Here is a 25,968-nt window from a genome sequence, read left to right on the forward strand (position 1 = left end):
CAGTGAAGTTCGCTCTGGGTTCTGACCCGCATAGCATCCCTCACGACAGTGCCACACAGAACAGCTCTGTCCTCCCCACCCCCCACCCTGTCCCTTTCAAGTCAGCCCCTCCCGATCACTCATCTGCTTTCCAGCCCTGTGGTTCTGCCTGTTCAAGAATGTCATCTCAGTACCCTCGCCCAGCGTGCAGCCCTTTGTGTCTGGTTTCCTTCACTTCACAAGGCACATTTATGATTCATCCATGTTGTAGCTAGAGTGCATCGTCCGTGCCTTTACCGTGTGGCCGCCCCGCGTTTGTCTATTCGTTCCACGCTGCAGGACGTCTCGTGGTGTCCACTTGTTGGGGATTAAGAGTGACGGTGCCCTCATTGTTTGCACACAGGTTTTTGTGTGGGTGTGAGTTTCCTGTTCACTTGGGCGAATACTCAGCAGTGGGATTGTGGGTCGTACAGAACAGGCATGTTTCACTTCATAAGGAAGTGCCCGGCGGTTCTGGAAAGTGGCCGTCCCCCTTCGCACCCTCACCCGTGGCATGTGGGGCTCTCGGTGCTCTGCATCCTTGCCAGCACATGGCAGGGTTGGACTGTCTCCTTTTGCCTTTCTAATGGGTGCACAGTGGCATCTCTCTTTTTCAAAAAGTAGCTTTATTGAGATATAATTCATCCATTTAAAGTGTACCTTTCATTGGATGTTAGTGGATTCACAGTTGTGCAACCATCAGCACTAATTCTAGAACATTTTCGTCGCCCCGGAAAGAAGCCCTGTCCCCAGTAGCAGTCACTCACCCCCACCCCCCGTAGCCCTTGGCAACCACTAATCCATTTTCTGTCTCTGTGGATTTGCCTATTCTGGACATTTCATAGAAATAGAATCACACACTCTGGGGCCTTTTGTGTCTGCTTCTGTCACTGAGCACCATGTTTTCAAGGTCCATCCACGCTGTACTGTGTGTCAGGGCTTCACTCCTTTTCATGGCTGAGTGATGTTCTAATGTATGGATGGACCATGTTGTGTGTATCTGCTCATCAGTCGATGGGCACTTGCCTTCTTTCCACCTGTTAGCTGTTGTGCGTACCAGTTTGTTTGTGGACATCTATTTTCATTTCTCTGAGCGTGTACCTAGGAGTGGGATTGCTGGGTCCTTGGTTGATCCCTTGTAACTTTTGAGTGGCTGCCGAGCTGTTTTCCGCAGCGGCTGCACCATTTTCCGTTCCCACCAGCCGTGTACGAGGGCTCAGTTTCTCCCCATCCTCGCTCACCCTTCCTGTCTTGTTCACCGTAGCCGTCCTGGTGGACGTGAACTGCTAGCTCACTGGCTTTTGCATTCCCTGGTGCCTGATGACGCTGAGCATCTTTTTATGTGTTTATTTGAAGTTCACATATTTTCTTTGGTAAAGTGTCTGATCAGAATTTTTGCTGTTTTTTTTAATTGGGCTGGTTTTCTTATTGTTGTGTTTGAAGAGTTCTTTATATACTTCAGATCCAAATTCTTTAACTGGTTAATGATTTGCAAGTATTTTCTCCATGTCTGTGGCTTATCTTTTCATTCTTTTAACAATATCTTTTGCCCAGAAAAAGTTTTAAATTGTGATAGTCTAGTTTATCACTGTTTTTTCTTTTATGCATTGTGCTTTTGGTGTATCTAAAAACCCTTGGCCAGACCCAAGGCCCGTGAGTTTCTTTTTGCTTTACTGATTAAAGAGGCAGAAGGAAGTTGCCAGTAGGAAGATGATGTCTGGTAGGGGGTGCCTTTGTCATTTATTCTTTGCAGTTGAGGACTTTTTAGAAAAACCTATTTACAGTGAGCAGGGAAAATTGCTTTTCTTCTGTTACACTGCCTTATTCACGCAGCAGGTGTTTACTGAGTCCAGGACACGTTGAGGCCCACAGTGGATCCAGTCCGTGTCTCATGGAGCTCCAGACTGACAGGGGTGAGAGAGAGTAAACCACAAGGACGGAAGTGGACACATCGGACCAGTCATCAGTGCTCTGGAACAGAGGCGTGGTGCTGCACGTGCATTCCAGGGGGCCCAGCTAGAAGGGTTGGGGGGTGTGCAGGAAAGGCTGCCCTTAGAAAGCGAGGTTTCCTCCATCCCACAGGTGCGTAGGAGTCAGCTGGGCAGAGAGGAAAGGGAGACACCGTCCTGGGTGAGAGTGGCAGAGGGGTGAGGGGGAGTGAGGGGGAGAGTCAGGGACGCCTGGGTTCAGAAGGGAGGCCAGGCCGGCGTGGGAGGAGACGAGCTGGCGAGGTTGGCAGGGCGCTCATCCCGAGCTCATGAGAGTTCAGCTGGGGGGGTGACATGATCACACTTGCTTTGCAAAAAGACCTGTCAGGCCCGTGTGTGGCGAGTGGGTGTGCTCTTAGATCCTCCATGAAGGGCCGATCCCTCTGACCCCTCTGGGTTCATCTGCCTCTCTGGGCACGGGATCTCGTGGCTGCAGCCTCACAGCCCCCAGCAGGGCCCCTGTCTCGGCTCGTGCCTGTTCCGCACATCACCATCTTTCCCTGGTTCAGCCTTTCCTGGGGTCCCTCAGCGGCTGCCCGCAGGAAGTCCTTGTCTGTGTCCAAGGGTGGCTGGGAAGCGGGGTGGGTGCTGGCGGAGGGGCCCACCAGGGATGGGGCTCTGGGGCTGACCTGGGGGGCTTGGTCTTGGGTGTGAGCAGGTGCGGGGAGCTCATCGACTCTTTTTCTTTTTCCAAATTAAAACTGGTTGCCCTTTAGCCCTGTTTCTGGCTTGGTGTGATGGGCAGAACCGAGAGGAGATAAGGGGTCACTCGTAGGATGAGGTTGAGAGATTGTCTGAGTTCAGAGAAACCTGCTCGGTCCTTTCCCAGGCCCGCATCTCCAGTAGCCCCGCCTGTGCGCTGTGGAGTGAACGCTGGCCTGGGCTCATGTTGGTCTTCAACCCACAGCTTGACCGTTTGGGGCGTGGAAGCTTCCCCTGCAGCTGACCTTGACCCCATTTCCTCTGGTCTAGGCCTCCCTTCACTGCGAGATGTACTGTCAGTTTAATGACGCGCTTTGGGAGGAGAAAAAGAAACATGTCAAGTGGGCACGCTGACTTTAAGAGACAGCCCAATTTTCAGAAATGGTAAAATGTGGAGATGTTTATTTTGGTTATTTGCTGCTAATAATAGACATCCTCCGTGCCGTGCACCCCACCCCTGTGACCAGCTGTTATTGGATGCTGAGCCCTAAGCATCACTCACTTTCCGTGGCTTTACTCGACTGCCGTCATCTGAAGTCGCAGAAAGGTCGTTGTGGTACATTTTACTAGGAAGTTTTAGAAAGGGCTTTTTAAAAAAATTTTTTAAGTCACTTAAAACAGCGCTGGCCAGCTTGTGCCCTAAACCCTCAGAGGCATCTTCCTAGACACATCCTGGCTGACTTGTGTTGGGGGGAGCAGCCGGGTGGGCAGTGTGGTGGGACTGGTGACCTGCTGCAGGAGGTCCCGGCCGCCAGTCCACCGCCCCTCCCCGCCCTCTGAGGCGGAAATGGCTCTGGGCTGCCGAAACCTGCTTACGTGGTTGGGTCCGGCTTTTCCCACTTGCCCGCGCTTTAAATTGAGCCTAAGTGGCGAGAGCCGGGCTCCAGTGATTAAGCAGGGAGCCTGGGTTCTCCCGGTTCAGCACGCCCCTTCTGGGGTCACCATTGTCTCGTCCCCCTGCCTCACTCACCCCGGGTCGGCTGGCGGGGAGCCGCCCGCTGCGCACACTCCCCTCGTGGCTCCTCAGCTCTCTGGGGCTTCCCAGAGTTCAGGAGGCGGGCAGCCGCTCTGTGGAGCGGGCTGTGGCGGCTGCTCTGCGCCAGGGACAATTGGCTGGTTGATGCGGCCCAGGGGGCTGGCCCTCACTGGTGGATTGCCGAGGAGCCAGAACAGAAGGGACATTGTTCCAGGAGACCCAGGGAAAGGTCAGGGGGCTGCCGAGTTGTGTGACAAGCCACATGAATGCAGCCAGCTGTGCGGCTCGGTTTGTCTTTCCTTGTAGCATCTTTCTGGTCCTCAGTGTGGGACCCCAGCAGCATCTGTGTTTCCTAGAGGGCGGTGTCTGGAGCCGGGTGGGGAAGCGCCTCGAGAGAGCAAATGTGCACGAGAAGAGGTGCAGCCCGCCTCTGCGGCTGGTCACAGTCACCCGGGACCCCCGGGAGGGGCAGTCCGCACCCCCGCTCGGTTCCCCCGCTGGTGCCCTCTCCTGGGCTCCTCGAGAAGGGGACGGAGGAGTTGGCCTGGAGTCAGCTTCCCTGAGAACCTCTCCTGACTGATTTGTTTCCTGTAAAGATGGAAATTGTATAACTGAGTCATTGGCACTGTCACTCCCTGCCCCCCCAAAGTGAGGGAGGGGTGCTGCTCTGAGGGCCCTCGCTGGCTTTTCTTCTACTTCTGACTACAAAGGTGATACACGGAGGTGCAGGGAGTTGAGGTCCTGGCTCCAGCCTGCTTCCTTGAAACACCCCTGTAAGCGTTAGGTGTAAGTCCTTCCAGAAACATCTTTTTCTGTGATGTGTGTGCATTTCAAACCGTGGACCTCCCGGGTCAGTACACAGAACTCTGCCTTGTTCTTGTGGTGTTTGCTCTGCGTGCCCCCCAGCTTAGACCTGCTCGAATTACGTGCCGTCTCCTATTGAGGGTCACTGGCGTCTCCGGGCCTCTCAGGACCGGGCCAGCGCCTCAGGGACCCTCCTCCGGCCTCTGTTTACCAGGTGGGTGGGATCGAATCCTGGACGTGGGACTCCGGATCTGGAGGTGTTCGCTCGAGGGCTCCTTTTCCCGCGTGGCTCTCGTTGCTGGGCGGGCGGTAGGTCTCTCCGGCGGCCCTAGAGGTCGTCCCGCTCTGGTTCACCGTGGGCCGGGGCAGCAGAGGGCCGGGTGAGTCAGCGCTGCGGCTGCAGGAAGGCGGCAGAGGCCGTGGTGCGCAGACTCGCGGGCCTGCCTTCATTGGTTCCGTGTGGCCTTGGCGAATGACAAATGCCACTGGCCCTTGGTTTCCCCTCCTGATGGGTGGTGAGACAGTGACTAACTCTCAGAGCATTTGCAAGGATGAAATAAGGTGCTATGTAAGCCTGTAGCACACGCCTGGCCCCAGGGAGGGCTCCCTAAATGGTGCTGGCAGTGGGGCGGCCGCTTGAAGCCCAGGGAGGCATTTGCCCAGTGGCCAAGGAGGCTCCCGGGGACCCAGGGATGGAGGGTTCCTCTGGGCTCTGTGAGGGGGGGTTGGCCTGTCTGCACCCTCGTCCCCGGTACCAGAACAGAGCTGGCTCATAGTAGATGCTTGAGGGGTACTCAGACGCAGAGCCACGAGGAAGGCTGGGGGGAGCCGAGCGTGTGTGTTTACGTTTCTTTAATGCAGAAAACTTAACATGTACAGAAGTGGAGGGAAGAGCAGAGCAAACCATCACACGGCAGCCACCAGCCGCTTCACCACTCGCTTGTGTGCAGTGTTTTCTCATCTCTACCCCAGGAGTATTTTGAATTACATCCTAGACATCCTGTCTTTTAATCTCTAAATATTCAGCCTGTGTCTGTAAAAGATAAGACTCTTAAAAAAAAAAAAACAACCTAACCACAGTATCGTATCTAGCAATTAATAAATTGATCATCAAATATCTGGTATTGTCAAGGTTTCCCTCATTGTCTCATAGATAAGTATTTTTAATAATTTGTGAGTTCAGATCAGGGTTCACCTAAGGTCAGTGCATTGCTGTGGATTGCTGTCTCTCTTAAGCTCTTTAAATATTTCCTCCCCCTCCATCTCTGTCTCCCTCCTTCTCTCTCTTCTTTTTCTCCCTTGCGAAGTATTTTAAGAAGCCCTGTTGTTTGTCCCGTAGGGACATTGCTGGCTGCAGCCTGTAAACCGGCAGTTAGGTCTAGGGCCATTGTCAGTCAGGTTTAACTGTGCTTTTTTTAAGCCCAGTGTATGTGAACCCAGGACCTCTCACAGGGAGTGTCAGACAGGCCCAGGGACAAGCGTGGGCAGGGCAGAGACGGCGAAGAGATGGCCCCCGGGTCCTGAGGAGCCAGGCGACCTCCTTGCTAGTGAATTCCCGGATTGCCGGTGGTACCCAGGGTGGGGCTATAAGCCTGGGCTCCTCCTGGGCCAGCCCTGCCAGCCACAGAAGAGGGCCGGGCAGCATCAGGAGCTCCACGTGCGGTCAGCTGGCCCCAGGCTGGGGGCTGTGTGCCTTGTCGTGTGCCAGGCCAGGGCCAGCCTGCCACTCGGGCTCTGGCGGCCTGGCCTCCCCTCGCGCTGTGGACGGGCATGTGAGCTGTCGGCTTTGGGCGCTGGTGCACCAGTTTGGCCAGCTCTTCCGCATCTTAGTTTGCTGAGGCTGGAGAGAGACACTGGCCTGTGGCCAGTGGCCTAGGGAGTGGACAGCTGCCCATGGCCTGGCCTGAGAACACTGGAGGCCAGCTGTGGCTGCCTCTGCTGAGAGCGGGGCGTGTGTGGAGTCTGGCTGGAATGACTAAGGGTGTTACTCTTGGGATCGCGGGCCCGGCACACCTTCAACTTGGCTACTCCTTACCAAGCCTTCTGCTGACTCGGGGGTGTTGCATGCTGGCTGTCTCAGCTTCTCAGGAGGCTGGTTTCCCGGGGAGGGGGTGTCAGGGAGGAATCTGTCACCCTCTTGGAAGTTCTAAGTTTCTCAGGCCTGAGGTCTTATCCGGAGGGAGCTCCGATCAGCCATTGTCAGTGTGCTGTGCTGCACGCAGCAGCGGCCAGCAGCTGATCCCAGGTCAACGGAGCAGGATCTGCTGGGCTCGCTGGGGGGCCTCTGCCTGGCCCGGATCCCACCCCTTGGCTTTGCTGCGCACCGCCCGTCTCTGGGAGCCGGGAAGAACACTCCCTGGTCTTCTGTCTCAGGCCAGTGCCCTGCTCTGTGTGGTTTGTGTGGGCGTGAGACACCGCCCAAGAGCCAGGGCTTTCAGAGAACGCCGCCTGCCCGGAGTAAGTCCTGGCTCCCTGCCGACCGGCCGTGTGACACCGGGCAGGTGAGCGGCCTCGGTTTCAGTTTCTTCATCTGTGAAATGGGGACAGTGAGAGCTCCTGTGTTTTGGGCTGTGAAGCATTCATACGGGGTGAGAGCTTGGAAAAGTGCCTGGCCACGTAAATGCTCCACAAGTGTTACATTACACAGCATAGTCAGTGTCATGTCAGTATCACTGCTGCCCTGACCCCTCGCCTGTGGACCCCGAGTATCCTAAGGTTAGAGACCCCTCCTCGGTGCTGGGTGTTGCTGGGAACACATGGTAGGCACACATTACGGTTGTAGGGTAAACGAGTACATAGGCACATTCCACAAACATGTGTGCTTGTCGGTGTTGGGCCCCAGGAACAAAGAGGGGTCCCTCACAGTCCTGTGGGGTACAGGTCCAGAAAACAGACATCCATCCTACTCGTGAGAGAGAATTGCCCGCTGGGCTTGGGGATAATGGTCAGAGAAGGCCCGAGGAGGGACAGGTGCCAGCCTGGGAGAGCTGGGGGGATGGGGGGTGGAGGATGGTGGAGGACAGCGTCCCAGATGGCCCTGGGGGTGGTTTGGCCTGTACTCGAGGCTCGGAGGGCAGCTATTGGAGCGCTGGGAAGGAGTGGTTTGGGGGTGAGCCATGAGCCGGTTTAAACTCTGTGGATTGAGAGGTGTCTGTCATGGAAGCAGCTGGATGGTGAGGAGGTGGCGAGTGGCCCCGGGGAGAGTGTGAGGAGCGGCTGGACTCACCGAGCAGCCGGAACGGAAAGCTGTGCCTGTCTGGGGCCCCCCAGCGAGGGCAGAGAGCAGAGGGAGGCCTGGCTCTGAGCCTCGGGGCGCCCGCATGTTTGGCAGTGGGGAGAGCTGTGGAGCGTCCTTTCAGTGTCCCTGTGAGTTCTCAGGTGCCCTCCTCAAGCCCAGACCTCTTCCTGGCAAAAACAGCAGTTTCTGTTTCTTGATGGCACAGAGCCCAGTGGTGTAGCCACGTTATGTCCTCGAATCCTTCCCACGTTACAATTGAAGAAGCCGAGATGCGGGAGGGGCAGCCAGCGGGAGGCCCCGGCCTCTCAGCCTTGGTCTCGTCTCACCCCCTGCCACCTCCCGCTGGTGTCCCTGAGGCCGCGGCCGTCCTCCCCTCCCGGACACGTTGCCTTAGTCGAGCTCCTCCTCCCAGTGTGCATCTTCGCTGCCCTGGGTCCATTCAGAAAAGTTATCCGAGACAGTTAGAAACATCCACAGAAGCAGCAAGGGTGGGGTGACGGGCCCCTCGTGGCCCCCCGGCTCCAGCGATTCTCCCGTAGGCCAAGCGCGGTCCTCTCTGGGCCCCCACCCCGTGTCATTTTGGAGCAAATCCCAGACATCATCATTTCATGTGTCAGTATTTGAGAATGTCTCTCTAGAAGATAAGGACTTCTTTTTAATAAGATGATGATAATACCAGTATCACACCTAGCAATTCTTAATTCCTTAAAATCCAGTTAGTGCTTAAAGTTCTGCTGCTGCGTCAGGATCTGGATAAGAGCCTCACGTTGTGGTTCATGGGTTTGTCTCTTCAATCCCTTTTAGTCTGTACATTCTCCTACCTTTTCTTTTTTTCTTTTTTTTTTTTTGCAATTTATTTGTTGAAGAACCTGGGTCATTTGTCCTGTAGAGTGTGCTTTGTGCTGGCTTTTTGCTGCTTGTTCCTGTGGTGTTCATTACTTAACATAGGCCTCTGATTTGTGTGCTCCCTGTCAGTTTGAACTTGAATCTGGAGGTGAGATCCTCGGGAAGGCGGCACATCGGTGTCGTCTGGCGGTCTGTGTGTGTGGCGTTGGCGGCAGTTGACAGGCCTAGGTGACTGCGCGTCAGGAGTCCCAGACCCGTGGTGCTCTCGCTCCTCATCACGCGTTCGCTGGAACGCGTGTTTACCTCTTGGCGTCTGGGTGTTTGCCCCGTGGAAAGGCAAGAGAGATGCTTGGTTTTTCTTGCCCCCCACTTATTTGCCAGTTTCAAGCCCTGCTCCCGGTCGAGACACCCTGCCCGCTTCCTGGAACATTTAGGGCTTAATGTGGGGGCGTCTTCCTCTTCCTTCACAAGAAGCGGGAGGAGCTGGCTGATGGCCACGTGCCGGGCTGCCTACCTGAGATGCGCGTGGGCTTCCTCCTCGCTTGTCCCGCGGCTGGCGCTGCCCTCAGGCGTCGCATCTCAGGTCCCACAGGAAGAAGAGGGGCGCCGAGATTCCCTCCGTGCACCTTTGTTTGTTTTTCATTTGGGAAGGAAGGCCCTCCCAAGGCTGGCCCCCCTTACATCTCATCACCCCCCGCTAAGTCACACGTCCACCTTGCAGAAGAGGAACCGTATCCAAGTCTGGTTTAGATGGCTGGGGCAGAAACCCACTCTTCCTGACACCAGGGGCTGCGGGGCAGGGGCCAAGATCGGTGTCCCCTCACCAGCTGGTTCTGGCTCGAGAAGGCCTGTTTACTGGTCTGCTCGCCACCAGACTCGTGGCTCCTGGAGGGCTGGGTCTGCGGCTCTTTCATGTGACAGGTGCACCTTCCACCTTTGTAGCCTGAATTGGTGTGCGTGTTGGTGGGGCGCAGAGTCATTCACATGCGACTGCAGGACCCCACTCCTGTCCCCTTTGTTCCCACTCGCAGGCGTCACCCATTCACCAGAGCTTGAAAAGCCTGACGTTGCCGCTTGCTGGGGTGGTGGAGGGGGTGGTGAGGCAGCTCGAGCCCCTGGCCGTGGCTGGAAGGGGCGGAAAGCAGGTCTGGCCCCTGTCCCCGCTCCCTGTCTCTCCCAGGACTGCAAACCTGCTGGTCTGGGCTGCGGGAGGGCAGGGGAATGCCCGTGTGAGGGGCTGGCTGCTCTGCTCTCCCTCTTACCCTGACGACCCTGTCTTGAGGTCTTCGTCGAACCTTCACCAGCCCCCCACACTCGTAGTTTTTTCTCCCCCATTGGAGAGAGCATTTTAAAAAATTGGGGTGTAATTCACATACCAGAAAATTCACCCTTTTAGAGCATACGTATCTGGTGGTTTTTAGTACATTCACAGTATTGTGCAGTCAGTCACAGCTGTCTGATTCCAGAACACCTTCATCACCCCAGAAAGAAACCGCGTCCTCATTAGCAGTTTCCCCGTCTCCCTCCCCAGCCCCTGGTAACCACGAATCCACTTTCTGTCTCTGTGGATCTGCCTGTTCTGGACATTTCACATCAATGGGATCACACACCGTATGTCTGCTGCTCTCCCTGAGCATCGTGGTTTCCAGGTCCGTCCACGTGCGCCTGTGTCAGGGCCTCGCTCCTTTTCATGGCCCAGTAGTATTCCATTGTTCGCACGGACCACACTGTTTATCCGCTCCTCTGTTGATGGACACGCAGGGTGTTTCCGCTTTTTGGCTATTGTGAATAGTCTTCTGTGGACGTAGGTGTGCACGTTTTGCTGTCAGCGCGTGCTTTCGTTTCTCTTGGGTCTCTATCTAGGAGAGAGAAATGGGCCACACAGTTACTCTGTATTTAACGTTGTGAGGAACTCCCAGGCAGTGTTCCAGAGCGTCTGCACCATTTTGTATGCCCACTAGCAACGCGCAAGGGTTACGATCTCCCCACATCCTCACCAACACTTGTCCTTTTCCCTTTTTTTAGTGTTGCCATCCTAGTGGGTGTGAGGTCGTATCTTGTGGTTTTGATTTGCATTTCCCTAAAGATTAGTGATGCTGAGTATCTTTTTCTGTGCTCATTGTCCATTTGTACGTATCTTTGGAGAAATTTCCCTTCCAGGGTAGGAGCAGGGGTTGAGGCCCTAGGATCAAGGGCCTCAGAGCCTGGGGCCCGGTCTCAGCACTGTCACTTATCAGCTGTGTGTCTTCGAGCCTCAGTTTCTCCGTCTGTTGGCTGGCGCTGTGAGGGTTGAAGGGGGGCTGTTTGCGTGGGGCGGTATGCGCCCTCAGCAGGAGTATTTCCATCAGGTGTCCGAGAACAACCTTCTTAATGATCTTTGTGTCTTTGCTTCTCTCGTGGAGCCTGCTTTGCTGGGTCCTCTGCGAGCAGTAAGTTAATTTATTTTGGATAACGGAATAGATGCAGCGGAGGCGAGAGAGATGGAGGCCAAGCCAACGAGAAGAAGGGCAGGGGCTGGCAGTGGGAGCGCGGCCGCCTCTGTCCCGTGGCTGTTGTCCCGTGGCTGTCCCTGCAGCCCACCCGCCCTCTGAAACGGACTTCCTTGTTTTCTTTGTTTAAGGAGGAGCCGAGGAAGGTTTGCTTCACCTATGACCTGTTCCTCAACCTGGAGGGCAACCCGCCTGTCAACCACCTGCGCTGCGAGAAGCTCACCTTCAACAACCCCACGGTTGAGTTCCGGTACAAGCTCCTGCTGGCAGGCGGGGTGAGTGCGCCCCTTGGGCGGGCCCCGCCCCTGCTCGCCGGCCGCTCCTTCGAGGCTCCATGGGCTTCCTGTGCTGGGCGGCCTGGGGCTGTCTCGGGCACGTCTCTCCAGCGTGTGGTTGGGCGCCCAGGACCTGGATTGGCAGGTTGCACAGGTAGCAGCCGGCAGCACTGGGTAGGACCCAGGTGTCCTGAGTCTGTGCTGGGGCGTTGTCAGTGGTGAATGACTAACTAGTCGCTAGTTATCCCCTCAGCTTCCTGGTTAGCTCTAGTTAATTAGCATCTTCCTCCATGGCGCGGTGGGCAGGGGGAGGGAGGGGTGTGAGGCCAGGCCGTCAGCGTGGCGAGGCGCTGGAGCAGCCCTCAGCCGGGTTGGCAAGGTGGTGCTGGGGCCACGTCATCTGCGGAGGCAGCGTGGCTCTCCACGGGATTCCCCAATGATGCACGCTGCCCCGCAGTTTTGTGAGGCCTTGTGAGGCCGGGCGAAAGCGTCAGCTCTCAGAACCTGGGTCTCTCTAATGAGTTGTGTGGCCAGCAATCCGGGTGTGGTGGCAGATCCCTGGGAGCATGTCTCGAGGCCCTTGGAGAACAGGGGTGGGGATGGTCGGTGCGGTTGGACGGTTGGTTGTGAAGGAGGAGGGGCGCTTGGCTGCACGTTGGACCGTGTGTGCCAAGGGAGCTGCCGGCTGAGGACATGGGACATCCCAGAGCCATCTTTAGTGAGCAAGAGTCACTGAGCAGTTGCCTAGGTGCCGGCTGGTGTCTGTGGTGGCATCGGGCCAGGGTCACGAGAATGAGTGAGTGTGCGCGTGTGTGCGTCTGCGTGCATGTGTGCACATTATGGGGGCAGGCCCACCTCCCCAGTAAGTACGGGCAGTTTGGGTTGAGTTTCTTTGGGCCCGTGGAGCAGGCCTTTCCTCTTCATTTAATTCACTTGGGTCTTCTATGAACTTTTGAAAAAAAAAAGCATTTGTTCATTGCAGACACTGACCGAGCTCTGCCGTGTTGCTAGTAAAGGCTGGCCTGCGATTCTGCCCTCGCGAGTGGCGGCCAGTGGAGCCGGGCGGCAGAGCGGGAGGTGCTGGATGCACTTACATAGACGTCTGTGTGGACGTGTGCCCCGAGTCCATGGGGACCGGGCTGTGGGGAGGGCTTGCCCGCTCTCACTGTCTTCCCAGCTCTGCTCCTCCACCTCATGTTCCTTGCCAAGTATTTCCACAGTATTTCTCCAAGTCTTCCTGGGTGTCCCCACAAGGATTCCGTGGCCACGTTTCTTTAGGAGGCAGACACACAGATAGCTTGCCAGGGGCCTCCCAGAGCTCCAGGGCCAGGGGACCGTCCCCCTCCGTTCCCCACGCAAGGAGGTTGCCTTTGCTCTGAAGAGATGAAGGCTCGCTGAGCATCATCTAAACAAATAAAACCGAGGGGCGGGGGAGGAGGAGGAGGCACGAGGCAGCCCAGGCGGAGGTTGGGAAGACAGGTCGGCTCGCAGTTTGGGCAGGGCCGGCCCCGGAGGGAGGAAGGAGAGCCAGGCCCGCAGGCTGAGCAGTGGTCTCTGCCAGGTGACTTCCACCCCCGTGAGGGCGGCCCAGGGAGCAGGCTGCATGCTCACAGCCTTCTCGCCCTTGGGGCTTCAGGCCCTGCAGGCTGGCCCTGGGCTTCGGAGCTGCCCGAGACCTTTACAGGACGGTGGCTCCTGAGACCCGAGTTGTGATCCTTGTGTTAGCCGTCCTGGAGCTCTGAGTGTCCCCAGGGGGGCTGGCAGTGGCCTTCCAGTGCAGATGACCCCCAACCCTGCCCGCGTTGATGTCGGTGCAAGAAGAGCTGGAGGGACAGAGCGAGCCGTAAGTCCATGAGAACTGCTTTCTGTCCCGCGCCCTTCGCCAGTGGGTCACTTGGAGTTCCGTGACTCCTAGCGTGAGGTTCAGACCCTTTCACATTAGGGACCAGAGGGGCTTTTCCGCTTTTCTGTGTGGTCAGACGCCAGCCCGGGGCAGGTGACTGCCGGTCCCCTCGGCGTTGTGTCTCCTCCTTTGCCCCGGTGGCAGTTGAACTGCATCGAACAGAGGCTCCTTCAGCGGCGGAGGGTCTGTGTTCCCCTCGGGTGCCACATGAGTCCCCGGGGCAGAGGTGGCAGCAGATCCTTTGACTCACTTGACCTTTTGCTCGGTGGGCTGTGAGAAAGAGACCAGAAGAGCGTCGACGGCGCTGTCGTGGAGCAGCGTCCGTCTAGGGCGTGAGTCTGAAGGGAGGGCAGAGAGATTAAGCCCCAGTGGAAGGAGGAGGTCTGGAGCCAGCGCGCTAAGGCCTCATCCCGTCTGCCTCCCAGCTGGGCTGCCGGTAACCCCGCGTGGCCCTGCCGGCCTCGGAGCCTGGCGGGTTTCCTGAGAACGAGTGATCGCGGGCACAGGCAGGCTCTGGGGGCTGCCCTGAGGAGGGTTGTGGTCAGACAGGCTCCGATGAGCATCTCAGCCTCGGGCTTCACCGCCTCCGAGTCAGGAGCGGGGCGCCGGCACACGAACGGCTCCACTGCCTTCCTGTCACCCGGTGTCCCTGGGCCCGTGACCGGGTGTCCCGTCAGCTGCCTCAGATGAAAGCTTGGCTCATCAAGGAATCCCAGGTGCTCAGTTATTAATGGTGCTTGTTCCACCACGCTAAACGCTTTCTTCTTTTCTTCCTTCCGCGTGTGCTTTATTCCTTTGTTGTGTGTCATCGCCGCCTGGAAGGCTGCCTATGGGTGCCTGACCGCGTAGTGTTCACTTGCAGTGTCGGTATTTCGAGAACTTGCCCCTGCGCCTTCTCTGCCTCTTCAGGTGCCACAGGAGGCTTGCTGGAGCTGGGCAGGTGTTCCCCGGAGCATCTGCCTGCTGGCAGGACCCCTCCCTCCTCCATCGTCTACTAACAAAGAGCAGAGCTTGCGGGCACCCCCCAAGGCCCGTGCAGCAGGCCTTTGCAGAGAGCGGCGCCCACCGCCTCGGCCTCGCTGCCTGCTCCGTGTTTCCGACAGCTTCAGCTGCCCGAGAGTGAGGGGGCTCATCCCCCGGCCATGTGGGACCCGGCAAAGTCACACACGCGTCCGTCCATCACAAGTTGCTCGCTCCACCATGCGGCTGCCCGGTGTGGGTGTCTTGGCTGTCTTCTTGCCTTCATGCTTCTGATCTTTCCTAACTGCAGCGTGCAGGTCAGCTTTGGCCAGGGCTGCCTTCTCGTCCTCCTCGGCACACCCCGCGAGCCTTCTTGGCCCGGCCCTCCCGGCCGCCGCCATGCCTGGGGCTCTCCTGCCCGAAGCCTCACGGCAGCACCAGGGCCCAGCCATCCTGGGCCCTGGCTTCTCTTCGCTCTGCACCGCTGAGCCTGCTCTGCTCCCAGCGCTCGGCACCCAGCGCCTCGCAGAGGACCTGCCTTTGATTCTTTTGGGAAAGTGAGGCTCAAGCCCTCCCTCGCCCGCTGCCCCAGGAGGATGCTCCCACGGCCCTCGCCACACTCTGCAGGCTGCCTTCCTCTTGCCAGTCGGATTTCCAGCCTGCCTCCTTGCTCATTGATAACGTCTGTCTCTTCTTTATCACTAGGTGATGGTAATGCCCGAAGGAGCAGAAACGGTGTCCAGGCCCAGCCCTGACTACCCCATGTTACCCACAATTCCACTCTCTGCCTTCTCTGACCCCAAGAAGACCAAACCGCCCCACGGCTCCAAGGTTAGTGAGCTGGCAGGCCCAGTCATGTGGGAGCACTGGGGCCCCGCGGTGGGGCCTGGGCTCAGGGCGCCCCCTCTGCAGAGCTGGGCCTTCTGTCCCTGGACCCGCTCCCTTGGCATCTTCCTCTTGGAGCTCTGGCCTCCCCCTCGCTGCTCTCTGCCACTTTATCAGGAGAGTCGCCCCTCCTGGAGTGCGTGGAACAGCCAAGTAATCGTGAGCTCTTCACTCTCTTCCTCTTGAGGCCAGAGGGCCTGCCCCGTCCACCCCCTCGCACTGAGTCAGTGGGTCTCAGGACTGCTCAGACAGAGCCCTGAGTGCCTCGCGTGCCCGGGGGCCGTGGACAGTGTGTGTCCACCGCAGCAGCGACCGCCTACCTCCCAGGCTTCTGAGCGTGGCCAGGACGCCCCGTCTGCCAGGGCTGGCTGCTCCCGCCCTCGGCTGCTCCAGGCTTCGCTTCTTCCTGTGGCAGTGGCTTGCGGCAGAGAAAGCTGACTTGGGGGAAGGGCCAGGTGCCCTGCCGTGGGCGACCGAGCCAATGTCCCCCAAGAAGAAATGCTTTATCGTCTTCTCTCAGGCCTGTTGGGCAGGTGGCACTCTGCCTTCCTGAGACCTCTCTCTCTAGACTGCCGGAGTGGCTGCCAGAGCCCTTCGGATGGTGTCACGATGCACTTATAAACCTGTGAACGTGCGTCCTGTTCTCCTGCAGCCGCCTCCACACTCCGCATCCCAGAGGCCGAGCTCCTGCTGGCCCTCAGGGCGGCTGCTTCTTATTGTGTCACTGACCCCAGGAGTTCATCCGCTTCTCATCTTTGCGTTTTTCTTGCTTCACTCACCTGTTACATGTCGTGGGCCTGGGGTACCCCAGGTGGGGCGGGTCGAGCTCAGGCTCTCTGACAGCTGTCCTCAGCAGCTGCACTGGAGGAGAGCCGTGTCACCCAGGCAGGGTCTTCCTGGCACTTGCCACAGGCCAGTAGGTCTCTGAAACCCTCAGGCTCATCTGACTGAGCCCTCGAGACGCAGGAGGCCAGTCTTAAGTACGGAGTGCAGCTCTGGGGGTCTCCCCCTCGCCGGCCTCCCGGGCCTGTCTTGCCCTGAACTTGTGGAGATTAAATGGAAGAAAAATTCTTGCTAGAGATCTCGGCAGCTTCTCTCTCAGCCACCCACCGTTTTTTGGAAGTCTGCAAAAGAGGAAGAGGAGGAATTGCCGTTTCTTCTGTACGTGTCACTTATAAGTCACCTAAACTCTGCAAAGAACCGCCCCCCAGAGGGTGAGGATGCTCCGGTGGCCGACAAAGCTGTGTCTGCTGGGGCTGCTCGTGGCGTCGCACACTGGAGTGTCTTTGAGACCCCTGGAGCCCCTGAGCCAGACAGGCGTATCTGCCAGGCTCAGGCGGCCTGTAGGCAGGGTCCTCCGTCTCCGCCATCTCCACGCCATCCCTGTCCAGGACCTTTCTCCAGCCTCCTGGGCGGTGTGACTGAGGAGGCGCCTGCATAGCTTTCTCAGGCAGCAGAAGCACGTTCCTCTCTGCTGATGGCTCTCCAAGACGCCCCCTTGCCTGTTGTCGCAGTCTTGGCGTCTGAGTCACTGCCTCACTCTTGTCTCCTTGGAAGGCGTGGCCTGTGCACCAGCCTGTTCTCCCAGCTGAGGACCTTCCTTTGGGCACTGGCTGTTCCCCCCAAATTGGTTCTCTGCTGCCGGGCCACGTGCTCCAGGCAGAGGGGGCCGGGAGGGTAGGGATGGGTCCTTGCATGGCCTCACCCATCAGATCCCCCAGCTCTGGGACCCCTGGAAAGTGTGGCTGTTACAGCCCTGGCTGGATCGGTGTCTGGTGGTCCGCTCCCCACCTCATAGCCCCCTGGAGGGTAGCATGGCACGCAGGAATTGGAGCCTCCTGGGAGAGGAGCGGGACCCCCAGAAGGCTCACACTGTGAGGATGGTTGTTCCCTTTGGTTCCCGCCCAGTGGCACCCCTGGCCTTGCGCACCTGTGGTTTCAGGGCGCCCTGCTTCTCCCTGTGCCATGTCAGCAAGTTAGCCTGGTTGACCTTTCTCTAATACTTGATTTTTAGCTGTTTTCATTGACGGCTTTGAGTATGTGACTGCGATGGGTTCTCAGCCCTAGGAGCGTCCACCTGATGCTCAGAACTTAGTGTGTGATTCACAGAGCCCGTGGTCTCGGGCGCTTGTGCAGACCCTGGTGAAGAGCTGCTGCGCCGAAGGCTCCCAACAGTCGAGCAGGCTCTGGGCAGCTGCGGAGGCTCGGCTGACCTGGGGCTGGGGGTCGCGGCGGGAACCACATTGCCTGTCATGTGCTCTCATCCCACCTCTTCCTGGGACCAGCTCCCGCAGCCGAGGGGGCTGCGTGGACGCTGCAAGGAGAGGCTGGAGGTGCACGTGGGGTCTTTCTTGCCTCCTTCTTTGGAGGAGCAGCTTGCTGGGGAGCCGAGACGCCAGGGACTGGCCCCATTTCACATGCCAGCCCCAAGGGGGTCACCCCTTTAGACAGGCTGCTCGGGGCCGGTGGTGTGAGCACCCCTCTCCGCAGCCCTGGTGACTTAGGAGCTGGGGCACAGGGCCAGTGTCTCTTCACGGAGGCGGCAGGAGCCCACGGCCACGAGGGCCTGACCCCGAACCTCTAGCCCTGATGTGGGTCGTGGATTTGTAAGAAAGTGGTGACCTGAGTAGATCAGAGGCAGTCGAGGCTGTGCCATCTGTGCCTGTGGCTCTTTGCGGGGAGGGTTCCATCGCTGGCCCCTTGGGTGGGCTGCGAGAGCAGGCAGCAGAGGGCCGGCTGCTGGGCGTGAACCTGATTTCCCGCCCTGCCTCCCCCATACTCTCCAGCCCGCCTCCTTGGCACTCGGGGTGAGCTGGTAAAGTGTGGCTGCCTTTGGGGAGCCCCCCAGGTGGTACAGGCCACCCTCTGGGTCTGCCTGCTGTTGGTGTCCCGGTAAGCCTTTAGCTGGAGAGCCTGTGGCCCTGACCATGCACCTGGCCGACCGAGTGGGGGCAGGGCCCGCGGCAGCCGACTGCAGCAGGCGCCCGCCCAGCGCTCCTGCGCGTGCATGGTGATGGTGGGGTGCTGACCGGGAGGAGGCCCAAACCAGCTGTCGGGGGGCTCCCGCCTGCAGGGCCCGCTAGCTGCATGGGGGGTGCAGCCCTCTTGGTCGAGCGCTCGCTGTCTGCCAGGCCCTGCACCAGCGCCCGTGAGGTAGGTGGTCTTGCGCTTGCTCAGAGGCAGTGCAAGTACACAGGGTTGGAGTCACCTGGCCCAGCCTTCCTGGCAGCCTGGAGCAGGGCCGCTCTCTGCATCTGTCCCCAGCAGGAGCTCCATGACCTGGCTGATCAGTGCCAGAGTCCGGGCTCCACCCTCAACCCTCCGAGTCTCCGAGGTGGAGACCCAGCAGTCATACACGTTCTAGAGAAGCTGCCCGGTTGGCTTCGGGTCCGAGAGGGCTAGCAGCTGGCTGTCCTGCACAGCGCCCGGGAACCCAGCGGCGCTCAGCAAATGCCATCTGCGGGGTCGGAGGACCCTGTGCCTGGGCACGCACATGGGACGGGCCCAAGCCTGGCTGTGCAGGCCAGGTGGGGGCCACTTGGGGAGGAAGGCCCCAGAGGCGACCGGGCAGGAGGCACGCAGGCTCTGTGGTGGGGACAGAAGGGGCGAGGCCCGCCCGCTGGCGCCCCCCAGCGCCCCCACGCCAGGCCGAGCCTCCGCTTTTCCCTGGGCCCGGTGGGCAGCTGTAAGATGTTGGAGTGGGAGCGGGTCGATGTGGCTTGCCTGTCTCGTATCTGACTCACCGTGTACTCTTCTTGAATCCCTCAGGGAATGTCAGTTCATTCAGAGGGGAATCTTAGCCTGCAGTCGTCTGGGACCTGCTGACACTTCCTAGTAGTTTAAAGGGACAGCTCCATTTAAAACTCTCACCTGCTGCCTTACTTTTTCGCTTTATGGAAGATTTTCTCTAGCTGAGTCTGAATCAGGTGGATTACGCTTTGTGGGGTCGGGGGAGGCGGAGCAGGGCGGCCCCGAGATGCCATTTGACCGTGTCTCTCCCCCACCCCCGCCCGGCATTTAGGATGCCAGCAGGGAGAGCAGCAAGGCCTGCAAGAGCCACAAGACGACCAAGGAGCACCGGGAGCGGCCGCGCAAGGACTCGGAGAGCAAGGGCCCCTCCAAGGAGCCGGAGCGCGAGCAGCCCAGGAGCACCAAGGACGCCGCGCGGAAGCTGGGCGAGGGCCGGCCGCCCAAGGAGGAGAAGGCCCCGCCGCCCAAGGCCGCGTTCAAGGAGCCCAAGATGGCACTAAAGGAGACCAAACTGGAGAGCATGTCCCCCAAGGGCGGGCCGCCCCCGCCGCCCCCTGCCAAGTCTTCCAGCAAGCGGCCGGCCGCCGCCGACTCGCCCAAGCCCAGCGCCAAAAAGCAGAAGAAGAGCAGCTCCAAGGGGTCGCGGAGCGCCCCCGGCACCTCGCCCCGCACCTCGTCTTCCTCCTTCTCGGACAGAAAGCCGGCCAAGGACAAGGGCAGCGCCAAAGGGGAGAAGGTCAAGGCCGAGAGCGAGCCCAGGGAGGTGAAGAAGCCCCCGGAGGTGGAGGAGTCCAACTCTGAGGACGAGGCCTCCTTCAAGACAGAGGTGAGGCGGCTCCTTCCTGCCCCGCACCCCGTCCTGTCCTCCCCCGGCTCCGAGCCGCCCCACGTTAGACGAGGATACAGGGGTCCCCAGCCTCCACTTGCTCCTGTAGCTTTGGGCAAGCCTCTACAGCTCGCTAAGCCTCAGTTTCCCCTCCTGTCGGGGTGACAGGCCTGCCCCGTGAGAACCCTGTGGAGGCGGTCCCCGGGGTGGATGGTTCTGGGAGAGCACGGTAGTGTGAGCCCTGGATCCAGAGCTCTCTTCCTTGGGCAGCCCCTGCATGGGCCATGCTTTAGGTGGCTTCTCTGGGGTCCGGTGGGCCATCGTGTCTCGCTGTTGCCCCTTCCCTGGCCAGCACAGGGCCAGTCTGCCAGGGAGCTCACTCCCTCCACGGGTGGGGCATCCCTGTGTCTTCGTCCCACTCTCCCAGTCTGGAAGGTTAACGCGGGCCCCTGCGCCTCGCTCCCTCCCTTCCCACCTGGCTGGTGGGGTCCGAGCCTCTGCGCCCTCCCACCTGCCTGCTCCTGCACGCACAGCTCGGCTGCGGGGCTCTCACGTCGGCAGGCTCGTTTCCTGAGCGTGTGCTGGGGGCGCCCGGTCACCATGAGAGGCTCTGGGCTCCTCCTGCAGCACCTCTCCAGTGGCCCTCGGAGTTGCCGTCAGAGATGCTTGAGCCACAGAGGAGCAGTCGCCAGCTTGTGACTAGGAGGCCAGACCTCACTGGGGCCTCCGGTGGCGGTGTCACCTCTGAGTGTTGTGTTTGGCGTTAGTGATCAGAGAACAGGTGTGTGGATGGATGGATGAGTGAGTGATCTCCACACCTCTGTCACCTGCCCTGGCCCTCGGTGGCCATCTGCGGTTTCTAAATCCTCATTCTCTCAAAGGCGGAAGCCTCGCCTCCAGCACTGCCTCCTGGGCCTCCATGGTGACTTTGAGGGGGGTTCCCAGAGAGTGAGCCAGGGGTGGTTTGTGTCCACAGCGCTGATGTCATGAGCATGTGGCTTCCAGGGGACACCCCGTTGGAGGCAACAGTGCTGGCTGGGCCAGATGATTCGGCCCACGGGTAATAGTGTGTCCCACTGGCTTAGGGATACGTGGGACTGGCCAGTGCTTCTCAGTCAGGCACACTGTCTGACGGTGAGCCTGAAGGTGGCAGGACCCCCGCAGATCCAGGGCCATCTCAGTAGCCCACTCAGCTGCTGGAGAACTTTCTTTGGGTGCTTCGTAGCGCCCCGGTCTGTCGCCTCCATCTGCTCAGAACCCAGAGCTCTGGGCTGGTGCCCTTTCCTCCTGTTCACCCCAGGCGTGGCCTTCCTGCGCCCGAGGCTGGTCTCCCTGCGTTGGGAAGAGGTGGAGGCCTCTGCTGGGGCCCGCCCAAGCTGGTGCCTGGGTGCTGGCTTCCACGTTGGCGCCCTCCTGTGATCGTCCTGAGCACCTGGGACGCTCTGCGGCAGGCTTCCTCCCCCGGGCCCTGCTGCGCAGAGCGGGCCTGCTGAACAGTGGCGTCTGTGGCCTTGGGCGCTGCGACCAGAGACTGGAGTTGCTCAAGGAAGCCTGGGTGTCTCTTGGCTGAAGAGGCACGTCTAATGGCCTGAGAGACTTCTGAACAACGAGCCGTAGCCACTCGAGGTCCCTCAGGATGCCTGGGGGCCTCTAGGCCTGCTGGACGGTGACTCGCTGACATTCCCCAACCCTGGGACCTTGGCAAGGCACAGACGCCTGTGGTGGAGGAGGCGAGACAGCCTTCTAGACCCGGGCCTCCCTAGCCTCTCTAGAGCGTCTCAGGCCGTCCCACCCTGGAGGCCACGTGGAGCACCACCACCGGAAAGCCCTGACCACCACGCCGAACCTGAGTCACTTCCTCCCCGGGGCCCACAGACGTGTCCAGAAACCTGGTTGTCCGAGTCCCCGGGCCAGCTCCCCAGCTCCTCAGCCTCCTTCTCTGTGGTCTCCTTGGCCGGGGGGCAGTCCTGAACCACACAGCCCATTCAGGCCCGGGCCCAGGAGTGCTGGGAGCACGGCAGGCCCCTCCACCCTCCGTCTGGATGCTCTGGTGGCCGGAGCATGAGGACGCTTCGGCAGTGCGCACAGCGACCCGTCGTGGGCCTTCTGACTCACTGCCTCCAGGCTCTTTTGGCCGAAACGGTTTCTGGATCCTCTTCCCCCTCCTACCCCTCGGATTTTTGTGGAAGGAACAGCGACAGGTGCATCTGAGGAGCTCTGACCTGCTCTGTCGAGGACAGTGCTCACGCTCACCTGCCCTGGTGCAGGGCCCGGGCTGGCGTGACTCCCACTTCCAGAGTCGCTGAGCCAAGCCCGCACACCGGGTGCCGCCTCCCCCGGGAGTGAGAGCATGCGTGGAGGTGCCAGGCGGGACAGGCTCCTTCCTATGCCCCGGGAAGGACAGGCCTGGCCAGGGTCTCACCACTGGGTGCTGCCGTCACCCCTGCTGCCACTGTGTCAGCCGCAGACCCTGCCACTCATGCGCCTGCCCTGGAGTTCTGTCTGGGATCCGTGCCCCAGAGCCCAGAGGCTCGGTGGACGTCGACCTCCCTGGGCTGGCCGCTGGTGCGCACGCGTGCTTGGCAGAGGCCCGCAGGGCAGCTCCTTCATGGACCGGGAAACAGGCTTAGAAGCAGAGACCGCCTGGGCCGGGGGGTGAGAGAACTGGGGTCAGAACCCAGGACCCTGAGCCTGAAGAAGAACTCGGATCTGCACGCAGGAGGGGCCACGTGGCTCCAGGCCCAGCAGGCCCCTCGTTGGGGCTTGAGGGGTCACACTGGTCTGTGTGGCACCCCATAGTGGAGAGTGGTTGATGGCAACCTAGGCCAGGTTTTCTGGGGAGGTTTCCCATGGAACACCGTGTGCCCGTGTGAAGGGGCGAGTCGGGGAGTCGGCAGGGGCACGTTGGCAGGGCCTGGAGCAGGTTGGGTTAGGCCTGGGTAAGCCCTCGAGACAAGATCCCTGCAGCCCTTCAGGAGAGAGGGCCTCGGCCCCAGCAGCTTGGCCTCTCTTTGTGTCTGCTGAGTGAGGAGAGACCTGTGCCTTCCGGGGCCTCCTTTTTCCGCCTGGGGGCTGCCCTTTTTGCACAGGCCATCGGGAGGGGCTGTCCTGAGCCGCAGCGGGTCAGGGGCACCCTTTCTGGGGTCTCTCTCCCGTGGCACAGGCCAGGACAGAGCAGACGCTGCTGAGTTCTTGCCCACCTCCTGGCCCTCCCTTCTCTAGACCAGGGAAGGTGCCCGCAGGGGCTGGTCCCCAACTGCTCAAGCTGCTCCGTTCTTCGTGACTGCCCCCGGTCCGAGGACAGGCCTGGCGGCTCTGAGGTGGCTTCCAGGTGGCCGGGGCTCTGTGGCCGGCACAGATGGGCTGCTGTGTGCACCCCTGGAATAGCCTGTTGGCAGAAACCAAGGGCCTGGCGCAGACGCCGCCCCCCGTGTGGCTCAGCTCTCCCTGCGGCAGGGCGGAAGCCCTTCCCCATTCCGGTGTCTGAAGTGACGCATCTGTCCCCCAAGAGGCACAGCCCCCAGGGCACCTCACCCGCTTGTGTCCCACGGCCTCGTGTCCTAGTCTTAACTCTTACTGCCCCCTGGTGGCTGAGTTGGGGTGGCACCTGCAGAAAGGAGGATGTGACTGACTGGGTACAGTGGGGTCAGGCTCCAGTCCAGTGTGTCCTCAACTGCTTGTCACGTGCACGCGTATTTGTTGTCCCCTTGGGCACCTGGGCTGACAGCATCTCTGTGTCATCAGCTGGCCTCGGGACAGGCAGCGAGGAAACGGGCAGAAGGAGAAGCGGGTCTCTGCACCCACCTCTCCTGTGCAGACCTTTCAGCTGTTCCCTGCGGTGCACAGCCCACCCTGCCAGCTGGGGCTTCCGCCGGGGGGCAGCAGACCCATGAGCCAAGGGGCAGCCACGATGTGCCGCCCCTCCCCTGTGTCCAGAGCTCGCCCGTGCTCTGTCCTCCTGCCCAGCAAATGGAAGACCAGAGACGTGCTCTGAGGCTTTTCCGGAGCTGCTGGACATTTATTTTTCTGAGGAAGATGGGCCCTGAGCTAATGTGTTACCAGTCTTCCTCTTTTTGCTTCAGGAAGATTTATCCTGAGCTAGTGTTCCTCCATTTTGTATGTGAGCCGCCACAGCATGGCTGCCAACAAGTGGTGTAGGTCCGCGCCCGGGAACCAGACCTGGGCCACCGAAGCCGAGCGCGGCGAACTTAATCACCAGGCCACGGGCCAGCCCCTGGAACGACGTGAAATTTAAAGCCCCTCCGTGGGAACGAGAGGGCGTCGGTTGCGTTTCAATGCAGACCGTGGTGTCCTGGGGCTGCAGGAGGAGGCAGGCGTGGGCCGCCTGAACGGGAAGTCAGGGTCTCAGGAGCATCCAGGCTGCCCTGTGGGCCTCCGGCCAGGCTCCTCGGGGTCTGGCGCCCTTGGGACCTTTCCAATGTGGGTCTGGGGAGACCCGGCTGGGTGCCCCGCCCCTCCTCTTGGGACTGAAAGGTTCTTCTTGTCTTCTCTCCCGCTGCCCCGCCCCCCCGCTGTGGGGTGAAGTCCGCCCAGTCGAGCCCGTCCAACTCCAGCTCCAGCTCTGACTCCAGTTCGGACTCGGACTTCGAGCCGTCTCAGAACCACAGTCAAGGTGCGTGACGAAGGGAGATGGGGAGTGTCCTCGTGAGAAGGCTTACTGCTGCCCCCCAAGCCCCCCGGAGGCCACGGGGGTGCTGGGCTTGTTAGTGACTCAGAGGGCTTCCCAAGTGATTTCCCAAACTCATTGGCTGGTGGGGGGCTCGCTGCATGCCAGAATCTCAGCACACGCCGAGTCTGCGAGCTGCGGCGCTGCCAGAGAACTCACAGCCTAGCCCAGGGTAGGAGACCGTGGGGGAGGGGGAGGATCCAGAGAGCCTGGAGCTGTCGGGGAGGGGGTGATGGGGAGAGCCTAGAGCGGTGGGGAGGGGGGGAAGGGGGGGGGGCCTGGAGCGAGGGGGGAGGGGGCACTGGGGGCAGCTTCTGCTGAGGCGGAACTTGCCCTGGGCATTTCTTCAGTTTACGGTTGCTTTCCCACACTGAGCCCCAGAGACACATGTCAGTAGGTCTGTGGAGGCTCAGGGAGTCTGTGTTAAAAAGCAAAATGGAAGCAGATCACTTGACTGTCATCCAGGTGTGAGAAGTGCTGCTCCTTCTGGTGATCTTTGCTGTCTCTGGTGTCCGTCCCTGGGCCCTCAGATATGCCCCGTGCGTGTGGCAGGACCCTGGAGCTGTGCTGATGCGGTGTTGGCACTGGGGGTCAGTGGAGAAGGTCCCTTTCTGATTTGGCCCTACCCATGGCAGACACCCTCCTCCCCAGCTCCTCCAGAAGGAGGCTCATCTGGCCACCACAGTGTCATTTCCCCTGCCCGGCCCCCACTCACCCCTCCGCACTGCGTCCTAGCACAGCCGGGTGGGGCGGGAAACGCTCTGCTCCTGCTGTGTGTGTGGCTGGCCCTCGGGTCAAGGCCCCAGCAGTCTGCCTTTCTACCTTTTCCCTGCGGGGGAAGGGCATCAGGCCCACCTGGCTGCGCCAGAGCTGGGAGGACCTTTCTCACGTCCACGGTGGGCTTGGGTGGGAGTGAGAGGCGGCCAGGCCCGCCCTCACAGGGGAAGCATTTCTGCTGGCACACTGGACTGCGAGTCTCCCCCCACAGCCTGGAATCCTCTTTTGAGGGTTGGGGAGCGCTGGGGGAGGGGATCGTATTGGGGGGGGGTCTGGCCTGGAATTCAGCTGCGCAGCCGCCAAGGGGGCTGGGGTGCTTGAAGCCCACACTCTCTCCAAGGGTTCTTATCTACGGGGAAGGGAGGGGGAACCTGCCGAAGCAGGATCACATGACCAAGGTAATTGAGGGCTTTGTGTCCCTCTGTTGCCTTGGTAACAGGAATATAAACCAAGATGCCGTCTGTAGGGGACTGGAACCGTGTGCCTCCGGAGAAAGGGGAGGACGGGGGGCCAGGGGCAGCGGAGGGGGTTGCTGAGGGGCTAGGCAGGCCCGAGTAGGGGCGCAGACTGGTCGGGGTATTCTGTGGCCCCGGCTCCGGCCTCCTCACCCTTGCCGGCCAGGGCTGGCTCGTGCTGGCTCTGGGCAGAGGCTCTGATCTCCGCACCCGCAGCAGAGGGGGCTGCTCCTCTGGCTTTGGCGATGGAGGGGGCCTGTGGTCTTGCCGGGGCCCAGGGGCCAGAGGCCTGCGAACAGGGCCAGGAGGGAGGGGGGCGTGGGGGGAGTCAGAGGGTCCTAAGAAAGGGGGCCGCTGCGGGGGCAGTTGTTGGAGATGGGCGGCAGGCC

General features: G+C 60.2%; 1 protein-coding gene across 4 annotated transcripts in view; it reads left to right on the forward strand.

The window, feature by feature from the left end:
* Nucleotides 1-25,968, forward strand: part of MLLT1 (MLLT1 super elongation complex subunit) — a 57,895-nt gene that overhangs the window by 25,797 nt on the left and 6,130 nt on the right. For 3 of the 4 annotated variants that reach the window (XM_046685574.1, XM_046685575.1, XM_046685577.1), the window contains exons 4-7: nucleotides 11,193-11,336; nucleotides 14,905-15,030; nucleotides 19,106-19,660; nucleotides 24,206-24,293. In XM_046685574.1, coding sequence (XP_046541530.1) covers nucleotides 11,193-11,336; nucleotides 14,905-15,030; nucleotides 19,106-19,660; nucleotides 24,206-24,293 — 913 coding nt within the window. The remainder of the gene's footprint in view (nucleotides 1-11,192; nucleotides 11,337-14,904; nucleotides 15,031-19,105; nucleotides 19,661-24,205; nucleotides 24,294-25,968) is intronic. The other variant, XM_046685576.1, reaches the window with a different exon arrangement.

The sequence above is a fragment of the Equus quagga genome, chromosome 14 (assembly GCF_021613505.1).
Source record: "Equus quagga isolate Etosha38 chromosome 14, UCLA_HA_Equagga_1.0, whole genome shotgun sequence".
NCBI classification, from domain to species: Eukaryota; Metazoa; Chordata; class Mammalia; order Perissodactyla; family Equidae; genus Equus; species Equus quagga.